This window comes from Fundulus heteroclitus, chromosome 19 (assembly GCF_011125445.2).
Source record: "Fundulus heteroclitus isolate FHET01 chromosome 19, MU-UCD_Fhet_4.1, whole genome shotgun sequence".
NCBI lineage: Eukaryota > Metazoa > Chordata > Actinopteri > Cyprinodontiformes > Fundulidae > Fundulus > Fundulus heteroclitus.
The window spans coordinates 13157685-13181280 of NC_046379.1; the positions used below are offsets into that span (position 1 = coordinate 13157685).

The 23596-nt window shown below is 37.3% G+C and overlaps 1 protein-coding gene across 4 annotated transcripts in view; it reads right to left on the bottom strand.

Annotated features, from left to right (window-relative positions):
• The window catches only part of LOC105925989 (probable palmitoyltransferase ZDHHC14), a 66376-nt gene that overhangs the window by 11814 nt on the left and 30966 nt on the right, over positions 1-23596 (bottom strand). For 3 of the 4 annotated variants that reach the window (XM_036150445.1, XM_036150444.1, XM_036150447.1), the window contains exons 4-7: positions 14496-14648; positions 6041-6178; positions 3434-3482; positions 926-1028 (exon numbers count right to left, since the gene is read on the bottom strand). In XM_036150445.1, coding sequence (XP_036006338.1) covers positions 926-1028; positions 3434-3482; positions 6041-6178; positions 14496-14648 — 443 coding nt within the window. The remainder of the gene's footprint in view (positions 1-925; positions 1029-3433; positions 3483-6040; positions 6179-14495; positions 14649-23596) is intronic. The other variant, XM_036150446.1, reaches the window with a different exon arrangement.

Here is a 23596-nt window from a genome sequence, read left to right on the forward strand (position 1 = left end):
AATATTTTCATCTGTAACGGACCTGGGCATGTTACAGCCCACTGGGCACATCCAGCCATTTGGATGTCTTTGATCTGCCTGCATATTGAAAATAAATATGTAATTAATGTTAATTCTGGACATAAATCTAAATATCCTGCTTTGATTTAGAAAAAAAATGTTTTTTAAAGCATGCATTTGACCCAAGTCAAACAGTTAAAGGCAATGCTACCAAATAATATGGAATATATGTATTCATTCCTTAATATTTGGTATGTAAATAGTGTTTCTTTTCAATCAAGTTAAAAAAATTCACTAAACCAATGTACCATTATTTTTGCCTTTAGCAAATAGAAATAATTTTGGTACTTCTCACTGACCTAAACAGGAAAGGTTTAGTCAGTACCAGAAAGAAAAGGAATATCCTTTACAGTCTGACTGTGGGGAAATTGAGTCGTACCAGCAGCAAAGTGAAAGGCAAATGGAGCATAGAGATACACACAAGGGTTAATAATATAAAAGGAAAACATACTATACAGAATGGGCACATTTACAACATAATGAAAGATACTGTACAGTTATTAAAATAACTTTACCCACAGATAGTGGGTAAAAAGGTTGTCTTTTACTCACTGTTTATGAAAAACAATTTCCCAACCTTATATCATTCAGTTCAATAATACTTCATCTAAAAGGAATATTAATTAATCTTGACTAATTAATATTGTAACGATTATCCCAGTTATAGATATAAGACACAGTACAGTTAATGTACTGTTACAATTACTGCCATTTTTATCATTTATCTCGATTTTTGAAGAACAGCCTAAAGACCTTGAGTTGTTGGTTTGTGACCCTCAGTGGAGTCACAAATTTGGGTCCCACAGCTTTAAATTATGACCTTTTTGTCATCTTTAGTAAAAACTCATTAAACATTTGTACTCACATCTTCGTTGGTGGTCTGATTGGAGCTGATCAGGTAGGTATGGAAGCCTGAGAGGCCCACAATGGACCAGACAGAGAAGAAACACACCACCACCTCCAGTACAGTGACACCATCAAGGTTAAGGAATCATTTTTAACTCGGCGACAGATGACAATGTTAAAAGCTCAGACTGGTACATATTAGACACATGTGGGGCCAAGATGGACGATAAAAATGCAGCTGTAGCCACAAGAATAATGACCTATAGCCTCAGGGTTTCCCAGTTAGCAGTTTATTTGGCTCCAGCTAGAGAGCACAGCTCATTTCATGTGCTCATTTAAAGGCCCCAAAGGCATAAACAACACTTGGAATAAATCCTTTCATATCAAAAGAACTCAATGAAGGACCTCTTAGGAGATATCCTACATCTTAAGAGAAGAGTCTCTAAAAGAGTATTTTAATCTAAAAAGACACGAAGACTGTACTAATTCATTATTTACAGTCTCTAAGAAGTGCCCAGGGGTTATTCAAAGACATCCCTTCTGTACTTTGACATCATCCACAAACTCACAAAATCTTTAATCTCAGTTTTCTCCCCATCAACATCTTTCCTGTAAGCAAGGTCAAAATTCATCACCAATTTACCTGCACAAAGGAATGCAGCGATACAATCAACAGTAATTTTTTCCGTTATGAAAGTCTGGCAGGACACAGGACATTATCAGCTTAGCTCGGCACACATTTCGCTGCCAGAAATGACGCTATCTCACTCAGGCACAGAGAAAAGGGAGCGTGAAACGGAGTTTAAAGTGGCTGCATATTGTGTATCATTAGGAGGGAATAATTTGTACAGCTGGATAAGCTCAGATCAGATGTATGGGTATCCTTTAGATGAGAAAATATATCAAAGAAATCTGGAACTCCTTGTCTATTAATAGACTGAAGGCTATTTATTGTTCTGATTTAAAGGCAAAAAAAAACATTTTTATAAACCTTCCACAAGACAGCCTGCAAATTTTTTATTAACATTGCAGCAATTTACAGCAAAAGGCTGATGAGAAAAAGATGATTTTATTTATCCCCTAACGTTAACTTGCTGTGTACCAGATAAAAAGCATTTCAGGATTTTTAATATTTGTCATCCAGCTGCACTTATAATGAATCAAACTTTTGAGCAAAACGCAGATGAAAAAAAAGTTATTTTAAAATGAAAGGAAACAAAGCAGAGTTGCAGTGTTCAGTTGGTCTGGTGGGGCTACGGTAAACCGATAGATTGCTCACACAGGCAGTGTAAAAACAGAGTATAAAGTTATTAGCAGAGAAACCCACGGTAATTGTAATCCCACTTAGTGAGGTAAGCATGGCTGTGATAAATGTAGCAGGTAGGTACTAAAACGAAAACAAAGCCTCATACCAGGAAAAAGTGTATACTGCTCACAAACACCTCTAAAGGTCCTGTGAAAATGGAGCAATATCCCAGTGGGGAAAAAAAAAAAACAACAAAATTTTTTCAAACATGTGGCATCCTGGAAAATCGATTTTAAAAAAAAATAAAAAAAATCAGAAAGTTGGAAAATAAGAAAATGATTTGCAACTTTAAGAAATATATTTTTTGACTGTAGTAACTCCTAAATGTGAACCTGCCGTTTATATCTTCGATACCTACCTTAATCCAAAAACTTTAATTTGATATGTAGTATTAGAGAACTTAGTTTGGTCTGACTTTATTATTCTGATCTAATGAGTAGATCTTATTTTGATTTTACGCCACAAATTACTAGCTCGTTTATTCTTCATATCTTCTGAGATGAAGTATAATTATCCTTGGTTGATTCTAAATATATTCAACTCTGAAAATGTACAGAAATCTCCCAAATGTTCTGTACATATATGATAGAGAATGCTCAGTCGTAGGCTCAATAACTGATGCATACACTGATGTTAACTGAGTAGGCGACTGATAGAATTTAAAGTTATAATATAATCTAACATAACAAAATCATACTATAGTTATGTTTCATCTATGGAAGCTAAAAGCTAAATATTCCTGGCACTGGTAAAATAAATCACAATATTCAGCATTATAACTTATTCCCATACAGTGGGATTTCCCTATCCAATAACTGGAAAACAAGCTGCTGCGAAATACTGCAAATAATGAAAAACGACATAATATTCATCAAGTTCTTCATATTTTTTGCATTACTGTGCAACATTTCATTCTGCTGGTCTCTTTCAACAGTATTTGGGATTTTCTGGTAATACCTTAAAAAAAGTGTTTCCATCTACTATTTTATATTACATATTAAGTGGTAGCAACCCTTCCAAGTTTGTTCTTTTTTTTGGCTAAACTCACTTTAAAAAATTAAATATTGACAAAGAATCCTAAATGCCTGGATAAAGGCATGTGTCAAAAATAGCTATATAAAGGGAATAGGCAGAAAACATAAAATAAAACAGATCCTGACGGTTACTCTTATAAAGCACATTTGATCAGCTGCTGCTGATCAGACTTTGGCAAAAGGATATCTTGCAGGACTATCTTTGAGTGCAACGAGGAACCCTTGTCGACGTGAATCTGTGAACACAGAAAGACACTTTCTATTAGACATTTAATGCAGTTGCTCCTCTGAGGCATGCACAACAGATCTGGTTGCAGTGCTCACCTACAGTTGTGAAAAAGTATTTGCCCCCCTTAAATGTTTCTCCTATTTTACCTTAACAAAAAAAAACATCACACTTGCATGTTTCAGATCAAACAAATTTTAATGAGACAAAGATAACTTGAGTAAAAACAAAAACTGCCAATCAGTTTTTTTTTTGTTTTTTTTTTAGATTTTTCGCAGCTCTAGTGGATGGCTTTTTAACACATGCCTCCGTACACAGGTCTCGCTACCAGCTGCGCCACTAGCGCGCCCGCCAATCAGTCTTTCAAATAACTGGGAAGATTTTAGCCCATTCTTCTAATCCGGCTACACTGGAGAGAGATAAAGGACGAGCAGGCCCACTTCTTAATTAGATTTAAGTCCAGACTTTGAATGGTCACTCCAAAACCTTTAATTTTGTTTTCGAGGTCATTCAGGGGCAGGCTGTGGATCATTGTTCTGCTCCATAATCCAAGTGTGTTTGAGTTTAAGTCCATGAACTGATATCTGGACACAGAACAGAATTCATAGTCCGGTTACAGCAAGTTCCCGAGGCAATAAAGCACTCCCAGACCATCCCATCTGGTCGTCACTCTCATGCTTACTCCATATTTTACTCCAGATTTACTGGGATGCACACCTTCTTCGATGACTTATCTCAATCTGAACCTGAGGAATCACACTTTTTACATAATGAATTAAGTAAAATCCTTCATCATGGTACAGTCTACATGACTGAGCTACAACGATTTTTCATTCATGGACAACATTCCTAAAACCTGCAACATGTAAAGTGCTGATAGGTTTACTTTATTATGATCAGCACAATTTAGCATGAATGCCCAGAAACAAATGCCACAATATCCCTTTCAAGTAATGATCCGTTTCTGATAGGTTAGAACTCAGTAAGAGGGTGAAATGAACATTTCTGTTCCAGCTTGCTTGAAGTAGTCTCCAGCCAGTGATTTTTCTACAGTTCATTAAAGAGCTGCATCTCATTCTGAAACCGAAACCACAGGATAAAAAAAAAAAAAAAAGCTTTGTTTTATTCTGCCTTCATGAACCTGGCGTTTGAGCCAGGGCTGACAATGAGAGGGCCACCACTGGAAGAACCTGGAGAAGAAACCCAAGTTGGCTTCGACAAAGTAAACAGCCGACTGCCCGGTTACGCTTTGGTCCTGTTCTATTGTTTTGGCAGCTCTGTGTGGACTTGACAGACCTCAGAGGCTTCTTTCTAATTAAATTACTCCATTTTCTGTTGCCCAGTCTTTCACCTCAGGTTTAAAACTGTTATTTTGAGGTCAAATTTAAGAACATTAAGTTTGAAACCCTTATGTTCTATCATTTCCTAAACCCGGGCATCACTTCAACGTTTTATGCACATTTTGAAGTATCGCATTAGAAAAGGTTGATGGAAATGGCAAAACTCAAAATAACTTCCTCAATTCTCAAAACGTTTTTACGCTGGCTTGGGGTGGTTTATGGCTTTTCTGAAAAGGAGTTAATGTGCAAAATGGGAGATGGAAACACATTTTCCGAATAAGTTCTGACATAGCGAACATTTACCTCACGTGGCTGATCAGCCGTCCTGTGTCAGATATTCCCCTTAAGGACTTTATAAATCGCCTTCTAGAGTAACAGATGTCAATTGTTTCTTGTATGTTCTTGAATAAATTTGGATTAAAGCATGATGCTGCTTTTTTGGACACATGTTAGCCTACTTCATGCTGTGAGATAGGTTCTATTTAAGTGATGTCTTCATTGTAACAGTAATCATGGCTGGGTTATATTGAACTTGAATTGAAAAACTGGGGCTATTCACACTGGGCCAGGCTGATCTGGAAAGACGTTTCCCCACGGATGTTAAAATTTGTTTGACAATCTGAAAGCCACAAGTCTTTAACCTGTGCCAAAAAGGCAACAACAGAGGAAATGTGTAAAGGGGCAAATGCTTTGACAGTATTAAATAGTTAAATAGTGGCGATGTTGAGAAACAAACTATGAATTTGGCAGCTTAAGGTGAAATCTTTCAGGCCAGTTACACTGGTAAACTAAGGAAACACTTAAAGCTACTCATGACTTGTGGATATTTAAGTACGTCTTATCACGACTGCACACATTTGTAAGGCTGAGCTGTGAATCATCACGTGATCCAGTGGGAGTATGAAAAACACAAGCCTAGAGGTCCCAACTGATGCCACATCTATGTAAAATAAAATCAGCAATTGCTCTCACAAGAGTTTTCATTACCAATTATTGCTAATATTTCTGTCTCCAGAACAGCGTTACGCCACAAGGTAGGATTTGAAATCACAAAACCAAAAGGACTCCGAGCCGAGTCGGTCACCGGCTGCTCCCAGCTGGAAGGACGGTAACGAGCCAGAACTCTGCCGCTCTTCCACACCGCCCACTTACAGCCTGCTGGCTTGAAATACACCGAGAGCACAGTCAGGAGGAGCGTGTGTCTGCACTGTGCCCGTGAGCTACTTACTTAAAATTATGTGTGTGATGACAAAGGCGAAGATGAAGATGGTGAGGAAGGAGAGAGAGAGGATGAACATGTAGAAGAAACGGTAGTTCCTCCTTCCCACACAGTTCCCCACCCAGGGACAGTGGTGGTCAAAACGCTCTGCAAGGACATAGAGAGGAAGATCGGGACGTTAATGTTGATACAAAGGAGACTCCGAAGACTCTCGTCTTCCATCCATAGCTGAAAACAAGACGGTACATGCTTATATTACACTTGCTAGGAACTTTTGTTCTTTCAGTCAAAACTTTGTTTCAAATTAAGCTCTACTGACTAGAGGAAGAGATTTAAGATGTTAGGTAGAAATAAGAACATTTTAAGATCGACGAGTTGGTCTGGTGCCGGCATATCATACAACACAAGTCTTATTCTTTGTATGAAAACATATCTTTTTTTTATCCTATTTTTTTTTTATCCATTATCCTATTGAGACGGTGTCTTTCCCACGGCCAAAACTTAACAGATCAAAAACTTATCTAAAAGGAACAAATCATAAAAACCTAATAAAAATCAATACGGTTCACCTTGAACCTAAAAATAAAACAATTAAATGTGGTCTATTAAATATAAGGTCTCTCCCTCCAAAGACTTTGTTAGTTAACGAATTGATTTCTGATAAACAGATTGATTTGTTTTGTCTCACAGAAACCTGGCTACAAGAGGACTACGTTAGTATAAATGAGTCAACTCCCTCCAATTATTCAAATTTCCACATTCCCAGATCTGTGGGAAGAGGAGGAGGAGTGGCAACCATCTTTCAGTCTGATTTATTAATTAGTCCCAGGCCAATTAATAACTACAGTTCTTTTGAAAATTTAACCCTCAGTTTCCCTCATCCAAACTGCAAAGCAATAAAACCTCTTCTGTTTGTTGTTTTGTATCGTCCACCAGGCCCTTACACTCAGTTTTTGGATGAGTTGTCAGATTTCTTATCTGATTTGGTGTTAAATACTGATAAGGCTATTATAGTGGGTGATTTTAACATCCATGTTGACACAGAATGCGATAACCTTAGTGTAGCCTTTAAAACTATCCTAGATTCAATTGGTTTTGCTCAAAATGTGCATAAACCGACGCACTCTTGGCTCCATACTTTAGACCTTGTGCTGACATATGGCATTGATTGTGAAGAATTAACAGTATTTCCTCACAACCCTGTCCTATCTGATCATTTTTTAATAACATTTGAGTTTAATCTAACTGAGTTCTCCACCCCCAAAAGAGGGTTCCATTATAGTAGATCTTTATCGGATAATGCTGTATCAAAACTTAAAGAGTCTGTCCCCTTTTTAATATCCTCCGTATTGCAGAAATGCCCTGTAGATGGCAGCAATGTTGTTTCTTCCAATTCACAAATAGATGTCTTTGTAAACGGTATGACTTCGTCATTGCGTTCTGCATTAGACAATGTAGCTCCCTTGAAAAAGAAGGTGATTATTCACAGGAAGCTGGCTCCTTGGTTTAATTCAGAGCTGCGTTCCTTGAAGCACAATGTTAGGAAATTGGAGAGAAAATGGCGCTCTACACACCAAGAGGAATCCAACTTAATCTGGAAGAACAGTCTATTGTTGTATAACAAGACCCTTCGCAGAGTTAGAGCAGCATATTTTTCATCATTAATTGAGGAGAATAAGAATAATCCTAGATTTCTCTTCAGTACAGTTGCCAAACTTACCCAGAGCCACAGCTCTGTTGATCCATCCATTCCCTTAGCTCTTAGCAGTAATGATTTTATGGGATTCTTCATAAATAAAATTGATTCCATTAAAAATAAAATAATTGGCATCCTCCCAAACATGATTACCTCATCCTCAGTAAGTGAGGCAGCATTGGAGGAATCCTTAGAACCTGCGCAGTGTCTGAACTGTTTAAAAGCAGTAGAGCTTTCTGAGCTATCTAAAATTTTAGCTTCATCTAAACCTTCTACCTGTATGTTAGACCCAATCCCAACCAAGTTGTTTAAGGAGGTATTCCCTCTGATCAGTGGTCCTATTTTAGACATGATTAATCTATCCTTGGTAAATGGATATGTACCACAGGCTTTTAAAGTAGCTGTTATTAAACCTTTACTTAAGAAACCATCTCTTGATCAAGATGAGTTAGTAAATTACAGACCTATATCTAATCTTCTTTTCTTATCTAAAATTCTTGAGAAAGTAGTTGCTAATCAACTATGTGAACATTTACAAAGTAATGACCTACTTGAGGAGTTTCAGTCAGGCTTCAGAGCTCATCATAGCACTGAAACAGCTCTGGTGAAGGTCACCAATGATATTCTCATGGCCTCAGATAATGGACTTGTGTCTATACTTGTCCTGTTAGATCTCAGTGCTGCATTTGATACAGTTGATCACAATATTCTCCTACAAAGACTTGAACATACTGTAGGGATTAAGGGAAAAGCATTAGGCTGGTTTAAATCTTATCTGTCGGACAGATTCCAGTTTGTTCATGTTAATAATAAATCTTCCTCAAACTCTAGGGTCACTTGTGGAGTACCACAGGGTTCAGTCCTTGGACCAATTCTATTTACTATATATATGCTTCCGATTGGCAAAATTATCAGACAGCATGGGATTAATTTCCACTGTTATGCTGATGACACTCAGCTATATTTATCCATAAATCCTGATGAATCCAATCAGTTACTTCGACTGCAGTCATGTCTTGATGACATCAAAAGCTGGATGACTTTAAATTTCCTGCATTTAAATTCTGACAAGACAGAAGTTGTAATCTTTGGGCCAGAGTCTTCAAAAAATAAAGTTCTTAATCAATCCCTTAATCTGGATGGCATTAACTTGGCCTCTGGTAATAAAGTTAAAAATCTTGGTGTTGTTTTCGACCAAGACATGTCATTTAAATCCCATATTAAACAGGTTTCCAGAGTTTCCTTTTTTCACCTCCGGAATATCGCCAAAATTAGAAACATTCTGTCCAGGAGTGATGCTGAAAAACTAGTCCATGCATTTGTTACTTCAAGGCTGGACTATTGTAATTCTTTACTATCAGGAAGTCCACAAAATGCAGTTCGAAGTCTTCAGCTGATTCAAAATGCTGCGGCAAGAGTTCTGATGAAAATCAAAAAGAGGGATCATATTTCTCCTGTTTTAGCTTCCCTTCATTGGCTTCCTGTTAAATCAAGAATAGAATTTAAAATTCTCCTTCTAACGTATAAAGCCCTTAATAATCAAGCTCCATCATATATCAGAGCTCTGATTACCCCGTATGTTCCTAACAGAGCACTTCGCTTTCAGACTGCAGGTCTGCTGGTGGTTCCTAGAGTCTCTAAAAGTAGAATGGGAGGCAGATCCTTTAGCTATCAGGCTCCTCTCCTGTGGAACCAACTCCCAGTTTTGGTCCGTGAGTCAGACACCCTGTCTACTTTTAAGACTAATGTTAAAACTTTCCTTTTTGACAAAGCTTATAGTTAGAGTGGCTCATACCCTGAGCTATCTCTATAGTTGTGCTGTGATAGGCCTAGGCTGCTGGAGGACATCAGGGTCTAATTTTCTCACTCTACTGATTTCTACTGTTCTTCAGTCTACTGTTCTCCAGTTTTGCATTGTATTACATTGAAATGACTGTCGTCATTTCTGCTTTTAACTTTTTGCTCTCTCTCTTTTTCTTCATAGTAGGTACACCTGGTCTGGCGTTCTGTTAACTGTGACATCATCCAGAGAAGACGGCTCACCCGCTATTTCCATCTAATGTAGAACAGATTACTAGATCAATGTGTGCTTCTGTGCTTTTTTGTTTCTCTTGTTGTGTCTCTGTTCTGTCTTCTGTAACCCCCAGTCGGTCGAGGCAGATGACCGTTCATACTGAGCCCGGTTCTGCCGGAGGTTTTTCCTTCCCGTTAATGGGTGGTTTTTCTTCCCACTGTCGCTTCATGCTTGCTCAGTATGAGGGATTGCAGCAAAGCCATGGACAATGCAGATGACTCTTCCTGTGGCTCTACGCTTCCCCAGGAGTGAATGCTGCTTGTTGGGACTTTGATGCAATCAACTGGTTTCCTTATATAGGACATTTTTGACCAATCTGTATAATCTGACCAAATCTGTATAATATGATTGAACTTGACTTTGTAAAGTGCCTTGAGATGACATGTTTCATGATTTGGCGCTATATAAATAAAATTGAATTGAATTGAATCTATGCAAGTAGCAAAAGCCCATTTTCCACATACTGAATAATGAAGACTTAAGAGTGGACCAATTGTAATACCTGAAAATGTATTTTTTCTGCTCATTTCCACTGTTCAGAAACATATTCAAGCTAAAATTTCCAGTAAAGGAGCCATCTGGTAGTTGAGATATGTTTAAAAATATCAGCTACTTATAAAGGATTTGAAACTTTTCAATAAAATCTGAAGGAAATGTTTTTATGTCTCCACTGAGTTAACACGAGCGCCTAAAAGAAGCAAATTCTTTTTTTCGATTTTCTCAGGATTCATGTTCATTAAAAGGAGGGTAGAATAAATAAATACAATCTTAGTCAAGATGGTAACTATTAAATTTTTAAATCAGGTTTAACCAATAAAGTCTATTATGAAGAAAATGTCTTATTGCTGATTAACAAAAAACATGAAATAAAATCATTTAAGCTACAAACACCTTATGAAATGCAAGGCTGATGATTATTTAAAACAAACTAGAGCTACAGCTGAAAAATTAACCTTAAAGTTGTCAAAAAGACAACGTATTCCAAAAGCAAAAAGAATATTTATGCTGCAGCGTAATTATGGGTCTGAATGTTTCTAGAGGGAAGAGGGGGGAAAAAAGGGCACAAAGATTAAAATTCAAAGATCATCAACCACAAGGAAATCCTCCCACACAACTAACTCTCCAACGACAACCTTCACAGAGAGGAAATCCTGTAAGCTGTCGCTGCTGCACTGTATTTTTAAATGCACAATTAATGTAAACAATGTAAACTTACATAATTAGAGAAAAAAATAAGAAAAAAGAGAAAGTGTAAAAAAAATCTTATATTCAAAAGTTAATTTTCCATTCATAAAGATATGAGGGGGAAAAACATTTTGTTAACAAAATAAAAATGCACATCATTTGAACTGGCCATTTATTCAATTCTGGGAAATAAAGGCAGACTACCATGGCTTTTACAGGCTAAAAAACATCTGTTTAACACAACAAATCAAATGGTAGTCTTGATATACCAATCTGTGAGTATTTGCTCACATAAGAAAAAAAAAAGCAGAATGTGTAACAGTGTGTTAAAGAAATACTGCTCCGCTGAGCTGAAAAGACCTGATTTCTAGTATTTTGTAAGGCAGCAGTGTTTTCTTTAAAGGAACGTCAAAACATTTTATCACTCTGATCACTTCACCGAATTCTGAGGTAGGAGCATTTGGTGTTATTTAATCCCCACGAGCACCACAGTCTAATCTCTGAGTGCAGACTCCTTGGGGTGCACAGTGGTAGCTACTTAACTAATTAATTAGATCCATTATTAGCTTAGTGAGGTGAAATGACCTGCTTTAGTCTCGGCTGATCAATTCCTGACTGAAACATGTCTGGACCTGGAGCCTCTGTCCCAAAGGAAGAGGATAGCTCCAACTACAGCTGATTGTGACCAGAGTCTGCCTGAGGCCTTTATTATGAAGTGACCAACACAACTTAGGAGCAAATTAAGCTTTTATAGATGGATTCCTCTTCTACTTTCCCTGGGGGCTGTAAACATTTCAATGTTGTGTCATAGTAGGTCATTAGGGCAGCTGTAGACTGTAGAAACTCTGGTGGCAATATCCCAGTGATCAGTGGTTTTAAAAAGGAAACCAACAACTCCAAATGGCTTCATAACAATGCAATATATTCAGATTTATGTGCCAGTGCTCGTTTGGTGCATTTATTTTCTGCTTACATAACTGCACAAATCCCCCAAAGGGCTTATTACAGCTTCAAATGTCCTCAAACTAAGCACATCAAAAGAGCAATAAAATTACCATTAAAATCAATTATTCAATTCCAACCCTCTGACTCAAGACAAGCAGCAGCATTCATCCAGACCTAAAACACAGATAGTTGCCTGTTTAGGCCACACAGGGACGTGTGTGTCTGTCATAACTCTGTGCTTGTCATAAGCTTCTTCTATCACTCCCAAAGGGATAGAAGTGCCTTAATAAAAAGGCAGTGAATCTTCCGTGTTATTATACTGGACGGCCACCAGGCTAAGGATATCCATTCTGGCTTCTGACTTATTTAACAGCATGTTATCCCTCCGGCTTTTACAACACCAGGAGCACACAAACTCAGAGAGACACACACACACACACAGTTCCTGCTTTCTTAGTAGAAGTTTTTAGAGCAAATATCATTATCTTGCTTCTTCTTAACGTTGATCATTTAGAGACACCAATTATGGTTGAGGCTGTTAATTGATAAATTACATGTTTAAATGTAAAGGCTTGATTTTGTGTGCAATCTACAAAAAAAGCATGTTCAAAATTGCAATTCGATGAAAAGATGTATTTAAATAAATTATTCAACATGTCACGTTATCTTTACTTTTTTTTTCTTCTTCCTGAAAATACCATAAACCTAGTTTTAAAACTAACGTGTAGCTGCTTTAGAACGACTTTGTTTTCCCAGAATACTCTACATGTTTACAGTAAGAGGTAGGTCTGAACAGCAGGCAGACTAATATAGATCACAAAGCTTTGCTGTTATGGAAAGGGAAGCTTTTCCTCTGAAGAAATTATTCAATGGTATTTTAAAGTAATTTCATTTAGACTTTAAAATACCATGGATTGTTGTGTTTTGAGGCACCCCGGCTGCTCCAGACCTGCTCCTTCCTGCCTGAGGAGCAGCGTTTTTTCCAGCTGTGAACATTGACGTCACAGGAGGAATGGGGTTAAGTTTCATGGTTCTGAGTTTTTGTGTCGCTTTGTGTATGTGGGCGGATGAGCCACTATTTAAGTTTCATTGTGAGGGTTAGCTCAGTTATTCTCCGTTTAGTTTACTTACTCAGATCCCCTTTAAGGGTCAATTATCTTGTTATTCTCATTTAAAATAATTTTTTTCTAGAAAATAAACCCCTTTTTAAGGATTATCTTGTTTTTCTTTGTTCTTAATTATTTCTTTAAACACACAGAAACATTAATTTTACCCTCAATTGGTCCAGATTGATACGTAGGAACACATCAGAATCTAAAAATCCAACCTTTTTGCAATCAGTGAATGCACCATACTAAAATGCTTCCACATCCCACTAACAACACTCTTCGATGAGGACATTGTTACAAAGTAAATCTCTCTGGGTTAGCCATGTTCGCAATCAGTAAGGTGGTTTAAAAATAACTCAGAGGAAGAGCAAAAGTGTAAAAAGCTTCTGGAACAGAAACTGTATTTTCTGAGCAGGTCCGTCTGCTGTTCTTTCAAGGTTTCACAGCATGTAGTTAGAAATTATCAGACAAGAAGCTGAGCGCGTGTTTATACTACAAATATTCTAATAATAAAAAAGTACATCTCCCATCGTAGTTAAGAAAACAAAAACTAAACCACATTTATAGTTATTAAAGACACCGGATTTGGTATAAGCATGCCTGAACTACAGAAAAATATGGACACAAAATCTCTGATCGGTGTGTTTCTATTAATAACACGCCAGATGCCTCTTCATTCTTCTAGAGCCAGCGGATGTGCTTTCCAGGATTTCCAAAATGATTTAAAAATAGTTTTCTGAATAGGCCCTGAGAAGGCAGCTGCATGTCTGGGTTTTGTTTACATAATATGCTGGTTGCCTTTGGCTGGTAGAGCTATGGACGCAGAGATGGGATGTGTTTACTGACAGATTTCTGAACCCATGCTCTCATTATCCATTAGAGTCTATTCTGTTCATTTAAATTCAGTCCTCTCTAAAGACATAAAGATTACAAACTTTCAGTATTTGTTTGATTTTCATTTCTGATAAAAGTTCTTTAAATGATCTGAAACACTTAAGTGCGACAAAAAAGCAACACCCTACATTTTTACTCTGTTGTAACCGTACTGCATAAACAGTGGCATTTATTCTTATGTAGACAATATAACTAAAATCACTTTATTAGTTTCTTTACACAGCTTGACTTTTATAAAACAAAATTTTTTATTGAATTATTTTATATACTTTACAATAACCTTAAAATGATAAAATTTCATAATGATTAGTTCTTCTTTTTGATATAACAAAAGAGAAAAATGGAAAGACTGGGCTTTTTTCTGCTTAAAAGGTAGCTCAGAAGGAAAGGTTTAGGGACCACTTCTCCAACTGAGACTGTTATTAAACTGCTAATTCCACCACTACCAATTTCTTTTCAAAATATTTACAAACCCCAAACTACGAAGACCACAAACTTATACACTGAACTTGTGCAGGACTAAAAATTTCCAGTTAAGAGCCAGAAAATGCCATAACTCACCCACACAGTTGTCACAGAGGCTGCAGTGGGAGGCACGTGGTGGTCTGAAGATTTTGCACGTGAAGCAATACTTCAACTTGACTGTCTGGCCATTGATGACAACCTCCTTGGTCCTGGGGGGAGGCCTGTAGCCTGTGCTGCCGTTAGCCACATCTTAGCATGAAGAAAGGGACAGAAAACCAAAGAGAGGCATGAGAATCTGTGCAGAGCTCCCATGTGACGTTAACTGCATGAGCCTTCAACGTTTGCAATGAATATTTTATTTTATACAAGGCAACCTCTACTTTTTTTTCTTCTTCAGAACATGTGATACACAAAAGGTGAGCTGCAAATTTACAGATCAACAATAACATCCTTACCTTTGGTTCAAAGGAATAGGCAACAGCCTTAAGAGAGGAAGCACACATAGCAGAAGGTATACAGAAAAGAGTTCAGCTATTAGACTCGTTGATCTGAAGCTTTAAGAAAGGTAGAGAAGGTGGTTTCAGCATTTAGTAATAATAACGAAGGAAGTGTCTCAGAAATGTTTAACTGAAGGGTGAGCTCGGGAAAGAGCCAAAAGGCATTGGAAACATTACATCTCAAAGTTGAGTTGTAATGTCATTAGGAGTGAGCTGGGGATGTCTGTTCAGGCCCTTTTGATGGATGGCGTCTCCTTTGCAGCTTTTTCTTAATAAGGGGATTACACAGATTCTCTGACTCCATTTAAAACTTGTGAAGCTGGTTCGGGTGGCATTAAGACCAGTTAGAAATACAATAGGCACTTTGTATAATCCCTAAACTAAAATAGGAGAGCAGAAAGGAAAACCGTGGCAAGCTCCTTTCAACGGTTTTAAGAGGAGTAAGAAATCAGTGATGAGAGGCTAAAGAGTAAGCATGAGAGCAATGATAGTAATTTTTTATGAGATAAAAAGTAGAGCATGTATCCCACCACTATTGTGCCTCCTCAGAGCCCTCTTACGCAGAGAGAGAAGGAAATGGTGTGTAGGAAGATAATTTTGAGATCACGGTGAAGCCTGTATCTTCGCCGTGGTGTGTGTGTGTGTGTGTGTGTGTGTGTGTGTGTGTGTGTGTGTGTGTGTGTGTGAGATAGAAGTGGGTTTAGGGACTGCAAAGCCCATGTGGGCGTTTCACGTTTCTAAAAGGGAGCAGTGGAAATGCAGCTTTTATTATACGTACCCCAATTGTGATTAATGCATTGATCACGATAGCTTCCCACATGGTTTCTAGATCAGCTACACTGGGTCCCTGTCCACTTTCTGTTATAACATAAGGTAGTAGTTCTTACTTAAATATATCTACTTGGACAAACGGCAGCAGATATTACAAAACGATACATCCCAAGCAGGTCCCTGAGGTCCTGCAGCCAAACCCCGCTGGCTGTGCTGTGGGCAACGCTGCAAACACAAGCAGACAGAGTTTTCTTAGTAGTAACCCCAGGACTCTGGAACTGCCTCCACCAAGGTTGAGACCTGAGTACTTTGTGGTGTTCTTTTTAAAAAGCGGCTAAAAGGCCATAATTTTTAAACTGATTTTCTTACCAATTGTATTAAGTAATGCCGTTCTTATTTTGTACAGAACTTTGTGATTTGCACCCTCCAAAAGGGCAAAATACATAACTTTTGACAGTCTTAGTTTAAATGTGGATACAAATTATGCAAATGCAAAACAGTTATAGTAGTTAAATAATCTGTACTTGGTTCTACACCAAGCATCAGCAATAAGAACTGCCAAGAGTTTGTCGTAGTCTACGCTGCCGATTATATAAACTGATCTGTCAGTGTAAAATAAGAACTTTTCATACCTTTCTAAATTAAGGGCAAAACTTTAAAAATGGATGAAAAATGGCAAGATAAAGAAATATTGTTTCATATAAATGAGCTCATCGGAAGAAAATTTAATATTTAAGCCTTAATACAACATATCGATATCGATATGTGATCGAAGGGAAGTGTGCTGATAAATTAGCAAACTAAAAATGGGATTGTGCAACAACACCCAACAATCTATTAGAATAAACATCTGTATGCGATACCAACTAAAAGACAAACTTTTAAATCAACAAATTTCTGCAAATCTGCTGTGCAATCATATCTCTTGTACAGGCTATCAATTTTTTTCGAACCATAAGGCACACTGGATTATAAGGCGCACCATGAATAAACGTATCTTTGTCCACGGACCTCCGCGGAGTGAACTACGCCCAAGTATGCACTTATAGTTTTGGCATTGCAGTCAGGCAGTCTTGTAGACAGCTCAGGGGTCCGATCAAGTAGTGACACATTGTACCGTAATGATCCGAATATCCATTAAGTGCAGCAGCTTCATTGCTTACCAAAGTCGTACTTACACATGCTAACAGATTTTTGAGCGCATTATGTCACATGAAATCGGTCAATAATCATATATTAAGGCACACCATCAATTTTTGAGAAAAATTAAGGACTTTAAGTGTGCCTTATAGTCCCAAAAATACAGTACACTGTATGACAGATGCCTGCAGTGAAGAAGTGTAAGAGCGATGGTGTCAAAGTAGCCTTTCTGCTCAACAAAGCCATTTGTGCACATTTATCTATCCTGGCAGCCATAGTTTAGCCTTACTTCCATGTCTAGAGGAATATTCCCCAGAGAGACAAGCCAGGTCCAAGAGCCTGAAGCTAAAAAACAAGGCCAAAGTAAAATGGAGAGTGATGTAACAGAACTCACATATGCACACACGCATAGCATACCCACTCACAAGTAAAAACATCACGGTCCTTGCATGTGTGTGTGCGGGCGTGGGTGGCGGTGGGGTAAAACTTGAGGTCACGTCTCACAGGATTCGGATGTAACCTCAGATGAACAAGGCAAACAACTTTGATTGTTTAAAATCATAATCATTCTAGTATATTTTCTTATTTGGTTAACAATGAGATAAAACTTTGCCGCAGGTACTTCTGAACTGCCCCACTGAGTGCCAATAAAAGGTTATTTCTACTTTTAAAATGCTGCCGCTGTTTTACAAAATCAAGGTAACCATGTAATTTAGCAGCTTTAAATGCCTTCTCATCAGCCATTATTTCATCCAACTGTCTCACTTCATTCATCTCTGACGTTGTTGACAAGGAGTTTTGGTCCAGTTTTATTAACAGCGATGGTATAGTTACTTGTGGCACCTTAAAATCTTTTACTGAAATTCAAGTCTTGAATTTGACTAAGTCAACTACCATAGATAAATTTACTGTTTATTAAATTGTCTTATTAATCCAAAATGGAAATCAAATGATGTTGTAACTCATATTATAACCCTAACCGTTTGATTTTACCTGAATGGGTACTCGGCAGTGTTGTAGTACTCGAGTCCGAGACACGAACTCGAGTCCGAGTCATTAGCTAAATTTAGAGACTCGTGACTTTACTTGGACTTGAGCACTGATGACTCGAACTTGGACTCCGGCTCCTACATTCAGATCATTCTGACTCGGAAATTGAGAAAAAGACTAGACTTTTTTTTATATCATTAGGCTATAATTTTAATATGTCATTAGAATATTATTTGGTGTATGATTTTAATATCTAAATTATTAGTGCAATGGAATGTTACTGCTTCATGTCATACATCACACGTCACGGCATGTTCCTACAACGAACGTTAATTTTCAATGCGCCATGCCTGGAGGAGAGATGAGTGCCCCAAAGATTGTCCGTTTCGCGTTTTAGGATTTCACCTGCATTGGCAGAAAATGGGGTGCAAAATGCTCCATATGTAATCAATAAGGACTCGACTTGGATCAATAGTGACTCGACTCGGACTTGACTCGGAAGAGTAGTGGACTTGACTCGGACTCGACTGATTTTTTTTTAATGAGTTGGACTTGAACACTGGAGACTTGAACCTGGACTCGGACTCGAGGCATAGTGACTTGACTACAACACTGGTATTCGGTAGTACCGAAGGCATTTGGATGGTACCTATAAAAAGTACCGAATTTGGTACCCATCCCTAACATGAGCATCAAGACCCTACATCTGGGAGTTTTCTGTCCAGAACAATGCTGTCTTAGGGTTACACGTTCTGAAGAGAGGATGGCCTTAGCTCAGACCATGAGGTCTCAGTTCAGTCATTCGACCACAGGGAAGGGATATAGAAGGGAGCTTCATACTGAACATTTAATTTGATAAAAACAAAAGGGATAAGAAGACTACACTATGAAAAATGTCATCTGATATGTATACATTTTTATTATGCTGGTAGAGTTTGTGTTGTAGCTTAAATAAATTAAGATGCATTTTGCATAAAGATAAAAATGCCTAATTTGGTGCAACTCTGCTGGTCAACATTTCCTTTCAGTCTAGATCAGTTAAATTTCTCAAAAACATGTTTTTAGTTAAACAGCTCTACGGCGACAGCTCTATCCTTCTGCGTCCCTTTGCAGAATCCCCCGGCAGGAGCTCTGTCACCCACAATGTTCCCTCTTAAAATCGATCTTTTTCATGTTCCTGTCATAGCAAATCCAACAACAGAGAGGAAAGTGGAAAAGAAGACCCATTTCTTCCTCATGCAATTTAATGCTGTAAAATGGCTGATAGAGTGTCAACAATCATCTAAAATCATAAGAGGGTTGATGTATTTGTAGCTCTGTTAAATTATATTGTGTTTCTGGTTGATGCATATGGATGATGCTTCACCTCAGCCAAGAAGTCACAAATGAGAAAAAATTAAAATTTTCCTATTAGAGAACAAAACACTACACTTTAAATAAGACAAATAGTTCAACATTAGGTTTTGTTGGGAGTCCTTATAGTATACCGTATTTGTCGGACTATAAGAATATAAATCGTATTGGTCAAAAAATTGCATCACAAAGAGGGAAAAACGTAATTCGTAGCGGACAAATTCACCTACACTGAATTTGTAAAAGAACTACACTTTAATGAAATCAATTAAGTCTGATTGGCAATTTTTCCCCCCATATAATTTCAACAGCATTTTCAGTGCATTTACTCTGGATAATAATTACTTTTGACTTTTTTGTCGCTTATCACGTCACCAGTCATTCTATGATTTTGTACGTAATATAAGCAAAAATGCTCTTTTTAAACTGGTACTATATAATAGTTTAAGAAAATAATTATTAGCAGTAAGCCATAATCATCAAAATTAACAGAACGCTTGAAATGTATCACTCTTAATAATCAATTAAAGATTCATTTTATGAATTAAATCACTTAAATGAATGAATATTTTCATGATAATGTAACAGATTTACTTGAAAATATAATTATAAAAAAACATGTGTCTTTGATAGCTTGTCTTTTTACACAGAAACAGGGAAGAGTCAACCACTTTTATGGGATATCTATTCAAATGTGGAATCTGACCCAAATTACTTACAAGAGCACCAGAAGAGGCAGCAAACAAATTACGTCAGTGAAAAGCTTTATTAGGCAAAACCAGCTTTTGTCACCACTTTATGATCTGTAAACACATTCCTTGATTCTTTTTTTGCATCAATCAACATTCAATTTATATTTAATAAGAACTGCCTTTGAAATCTTGGCTTGTTTTTATATTCAATCCTTTCCTGCTGCAAATTGAAACCCAAATCTCAAGTTGCATTTCATCTTATTGTTGCAGAGAAGGAAAAAAAAAAAAAAAATCAATTTGTCCTGAAAAATCAAAGGGAAAACGACCAATTCAGGGGGAAAGACAGAAGGATGCGCTTCCAGCCAAGTTTCTGATTGCTTCTTCAGAGAGGATTTTGCATCTGGCATGTTGGAAGTTAAAATCATGCAGCCTGTCTAACACAGACACGCTGATAAGCCAGACATGCGCAGATATCACATGAGAGGTCACCTTGCGTTGATTTATTTATCTATTTATTTTTACAAGAACTAAACAATCCCTGTTATATTGACCAACATTTTTCCTATTACATTGGAGTTTAGTAGTAAAAAAGAATGGACCATACACTTGTTTAAAAAATATACATTAAAATTACCATGCAAACGTGTTCTATTTGATTTTTCTATATGGTAAAACATATATTAAGCCACCTACTCTAACATGAAGCTGAGAGTGTTTGGCAGACAGCAGAGCTATCAACTTTCCCTTCTGGGATATGTAACGTGAGAGACCTAGACGTCCTCGTACTGTTCACAGATCAGGTCCAACGTTGCTTAGTCAACAGATCGATAAGATGTGTGTTAGAGCTGAGCCTTGTGGCACTTTGTTTTGAAAACATTGTCATCCATTTACAGGGCAGGTCTATTGCAGAGTGACATACAAGAGGACTACAGATAACAAAATCTGCTCAATGGATTACTACCCAAGGTGCAAAGACTGGCTGATAAGAATGGGAATCCGATTTAAGCAGTAAAGCCTACATGAAATTTAATTTTGCCATCCCTATATATAGTTCAGGGTTTCCCCCACCGTATTATAAGCCTGGCAGGCCGCCAGGCTTTAACTTACTCGCCAAACGTGTTTATATGCGCGTTGACCGGATTATCAATCGGCATAAACCACCCCTCTCATTCGGATTACCATTTAATTCTGACTGAGCTTAATCCAATCATATTCCGATTGGCCTGTTTACATGACGCTTTTTTATTCCGATTGGCCGTTTATTCTGATTACCTTTGTCCATGTAAACATAGCTAATGTGTGGTAAGGGGAATGATGGGAAGTCATTACTGTGTTTAAATGATGGATAACGTCTTACATGTACTAGGCATGCTTCGATGGCAGCATCACATATCTGAGCATCTTATGGGCAAATCCAAGGATGCTAACAAAAAAAAAAAAGACTGAACAACAACAAAAAAAAAATAAAATCAAAACATTTGGGGAATAATTAAGTACTGATTAAATAATTTAAGCCATAACCAGAGTCACTATTTTAGTAATGTAAAACTGATTTACAATAATGTAAAGCTGATCAAAAACAACAAAAAACATAAGCAATTGAATTGGACTGTGGTGGAGGTAGTCTAAAGCAGTCTCTTAACAGCACACTAAAACCTGCAGACTCAGCAAATTTAAAGTTCAAGTGCTGGGAAAATCGGTAAGAGTTAAAAAAAAATATGTATGAAATCAACTGGCTGAAGATATGCATCAAGACACATCATGTTCTGAAAAGTATTCCTTCAGTTATCCAAACCGTTAACTCCAGGTAGTCCATTCACTTTCATGGCCACAGCTGTATAAACCCCACCACTTAAGCACGCAGCCAGCTTCTAGAGACATTTCTAAAAGAATGTGTCACTCTCAGGGGAGCAGTGAATTTTAGCGTGGAACATGGATATGATACAACCTGTGCAGTAAGTCCAGTTGTCAAATTTCCTTGCTACTAAAAAGCTCCACAGTCAACTTTTAGCTTTTCAAAATAAAATAAAAAAGTGGAAGAGACTGGAAACAATGGAAATAATTAATTAATAATCATCTTTGTCATGGCAACATGCACTCCAGTAAAATTTGTCCTTTGCCTTTAACCCATCTCTTAGGGAGCAGGGGGCTGCCACTGTCTGGTGCACAGGGAGCTTTCTGGGGCTGAGGGTCTTTCTCATGGACCCAGAGTGACATTCTGTGGGATTCAACCCCGAAACCTTGCAGCCTCTCTCTGACCAGTAGGTCACAAAGCAGTGGGTCACACATGGGCTAAGCGCTCTAGCCCTGCTGCCATAACAGCACCTGTTTCACTGCATTGTGTTGAGTGTAAAGTTTGGAGCAGTGAGGATTACATGATGTTTTTCAGGAATAGATGTGTCCCCTCAGTTCCAGTTAAGTATGTTGCATATGAAGACATTCTTGACAATTTCATGACTTAATCAAACTTTGTGGAAACACTTTGGGAATGGACCGTTCCTGTTCTAAAACTATTTTGCTTCACTACACAGAGCAGCTTTATATGAATGAGTTCGGTGTGGAAGAACCTAACTGGTCTTTACAGAGTCCTGGCCTTAACCTGAGACATCAATGGTAACACTTTAATCAGTGGTTCTCAAATATTTTCGGCTGCGGCCATTTTGAAGAAGAAAAATGTCTCAGAAACATAATTTTTTTATTGTTTTCTCTCTTACTGCATTGAAACCGTCGCTCTGAAGACTACCCAGAACGTCGCTCTGAAGACTACTCACTTTAACATCTTATAAGAGTTAAATACATTCTATAACAACGATTTCTAACAACTAAAACTTTTCGACCTCGCCACATTTTATAAACTATATGTTAACAGTCTAAAACATTTTCTGCCTGCCATCCCAGCAGTCAAAACAAATTATGAAACTAAACAGCACCTTCTCTTTCTGGAAAGACGGCACATACTTTTAGGTAGGCATGAACCTTATCAATAAAATACACAGAAAATAGACAAGCTGAAAATATACCAGAAACAATATGAAGCCATTAATACGAAGGACAAATTACTGTTACATTAAGTTTTATACTCTTTCAGGAGCTTATTAATATTATTCATCAACAAATTGTCATCCCGACGTTACCAATGCAGTGAAGCTGTTGTGCTATGAATAATATAAGTTACTGCCCAGTGATTTCACACGTCATCAATTTAGTATTTGCTAACCCTCAAAGAAACAAATTCTAACCACAAATTTAGACCGTCACAGTAAATCACATGAACACATAACCAAAGTTATACTGGATTTCAATCAGACACTTTAACCACATATGGTTCATTTCTTGACTACAGCCTTTAGCAAAAAGAAGTTTATTCAACTGTACTATGAGTATACTTATTTCATACTTAAAATGAGGCAGTGTACTGAAATTTACTTTTTATACAGTATTTTTTACATAATTTAAAGTATAGTGGAGTATACTTGACTTAGACTGAAAAGGATAAAAAGAAGTCTAAAATTAAGAACATTAATACTAAGATTTAAGCTTATACTGAACTATACTTAATAAAATTAACTTCAAGTATACTACTTTTTGCAAAGTGTGCTATATAAACACACTAGTTACAAATTGTACTGTTAACACTGTTAAACACAGCTAGCATTGTGCTACCTAGGTGATAATGTTCAGAATAATCATGAAACAATATTTTGCAAAAGCAACATGTTTCCAAGCTGTTTACAATTTTCAAAATCAACTCAAC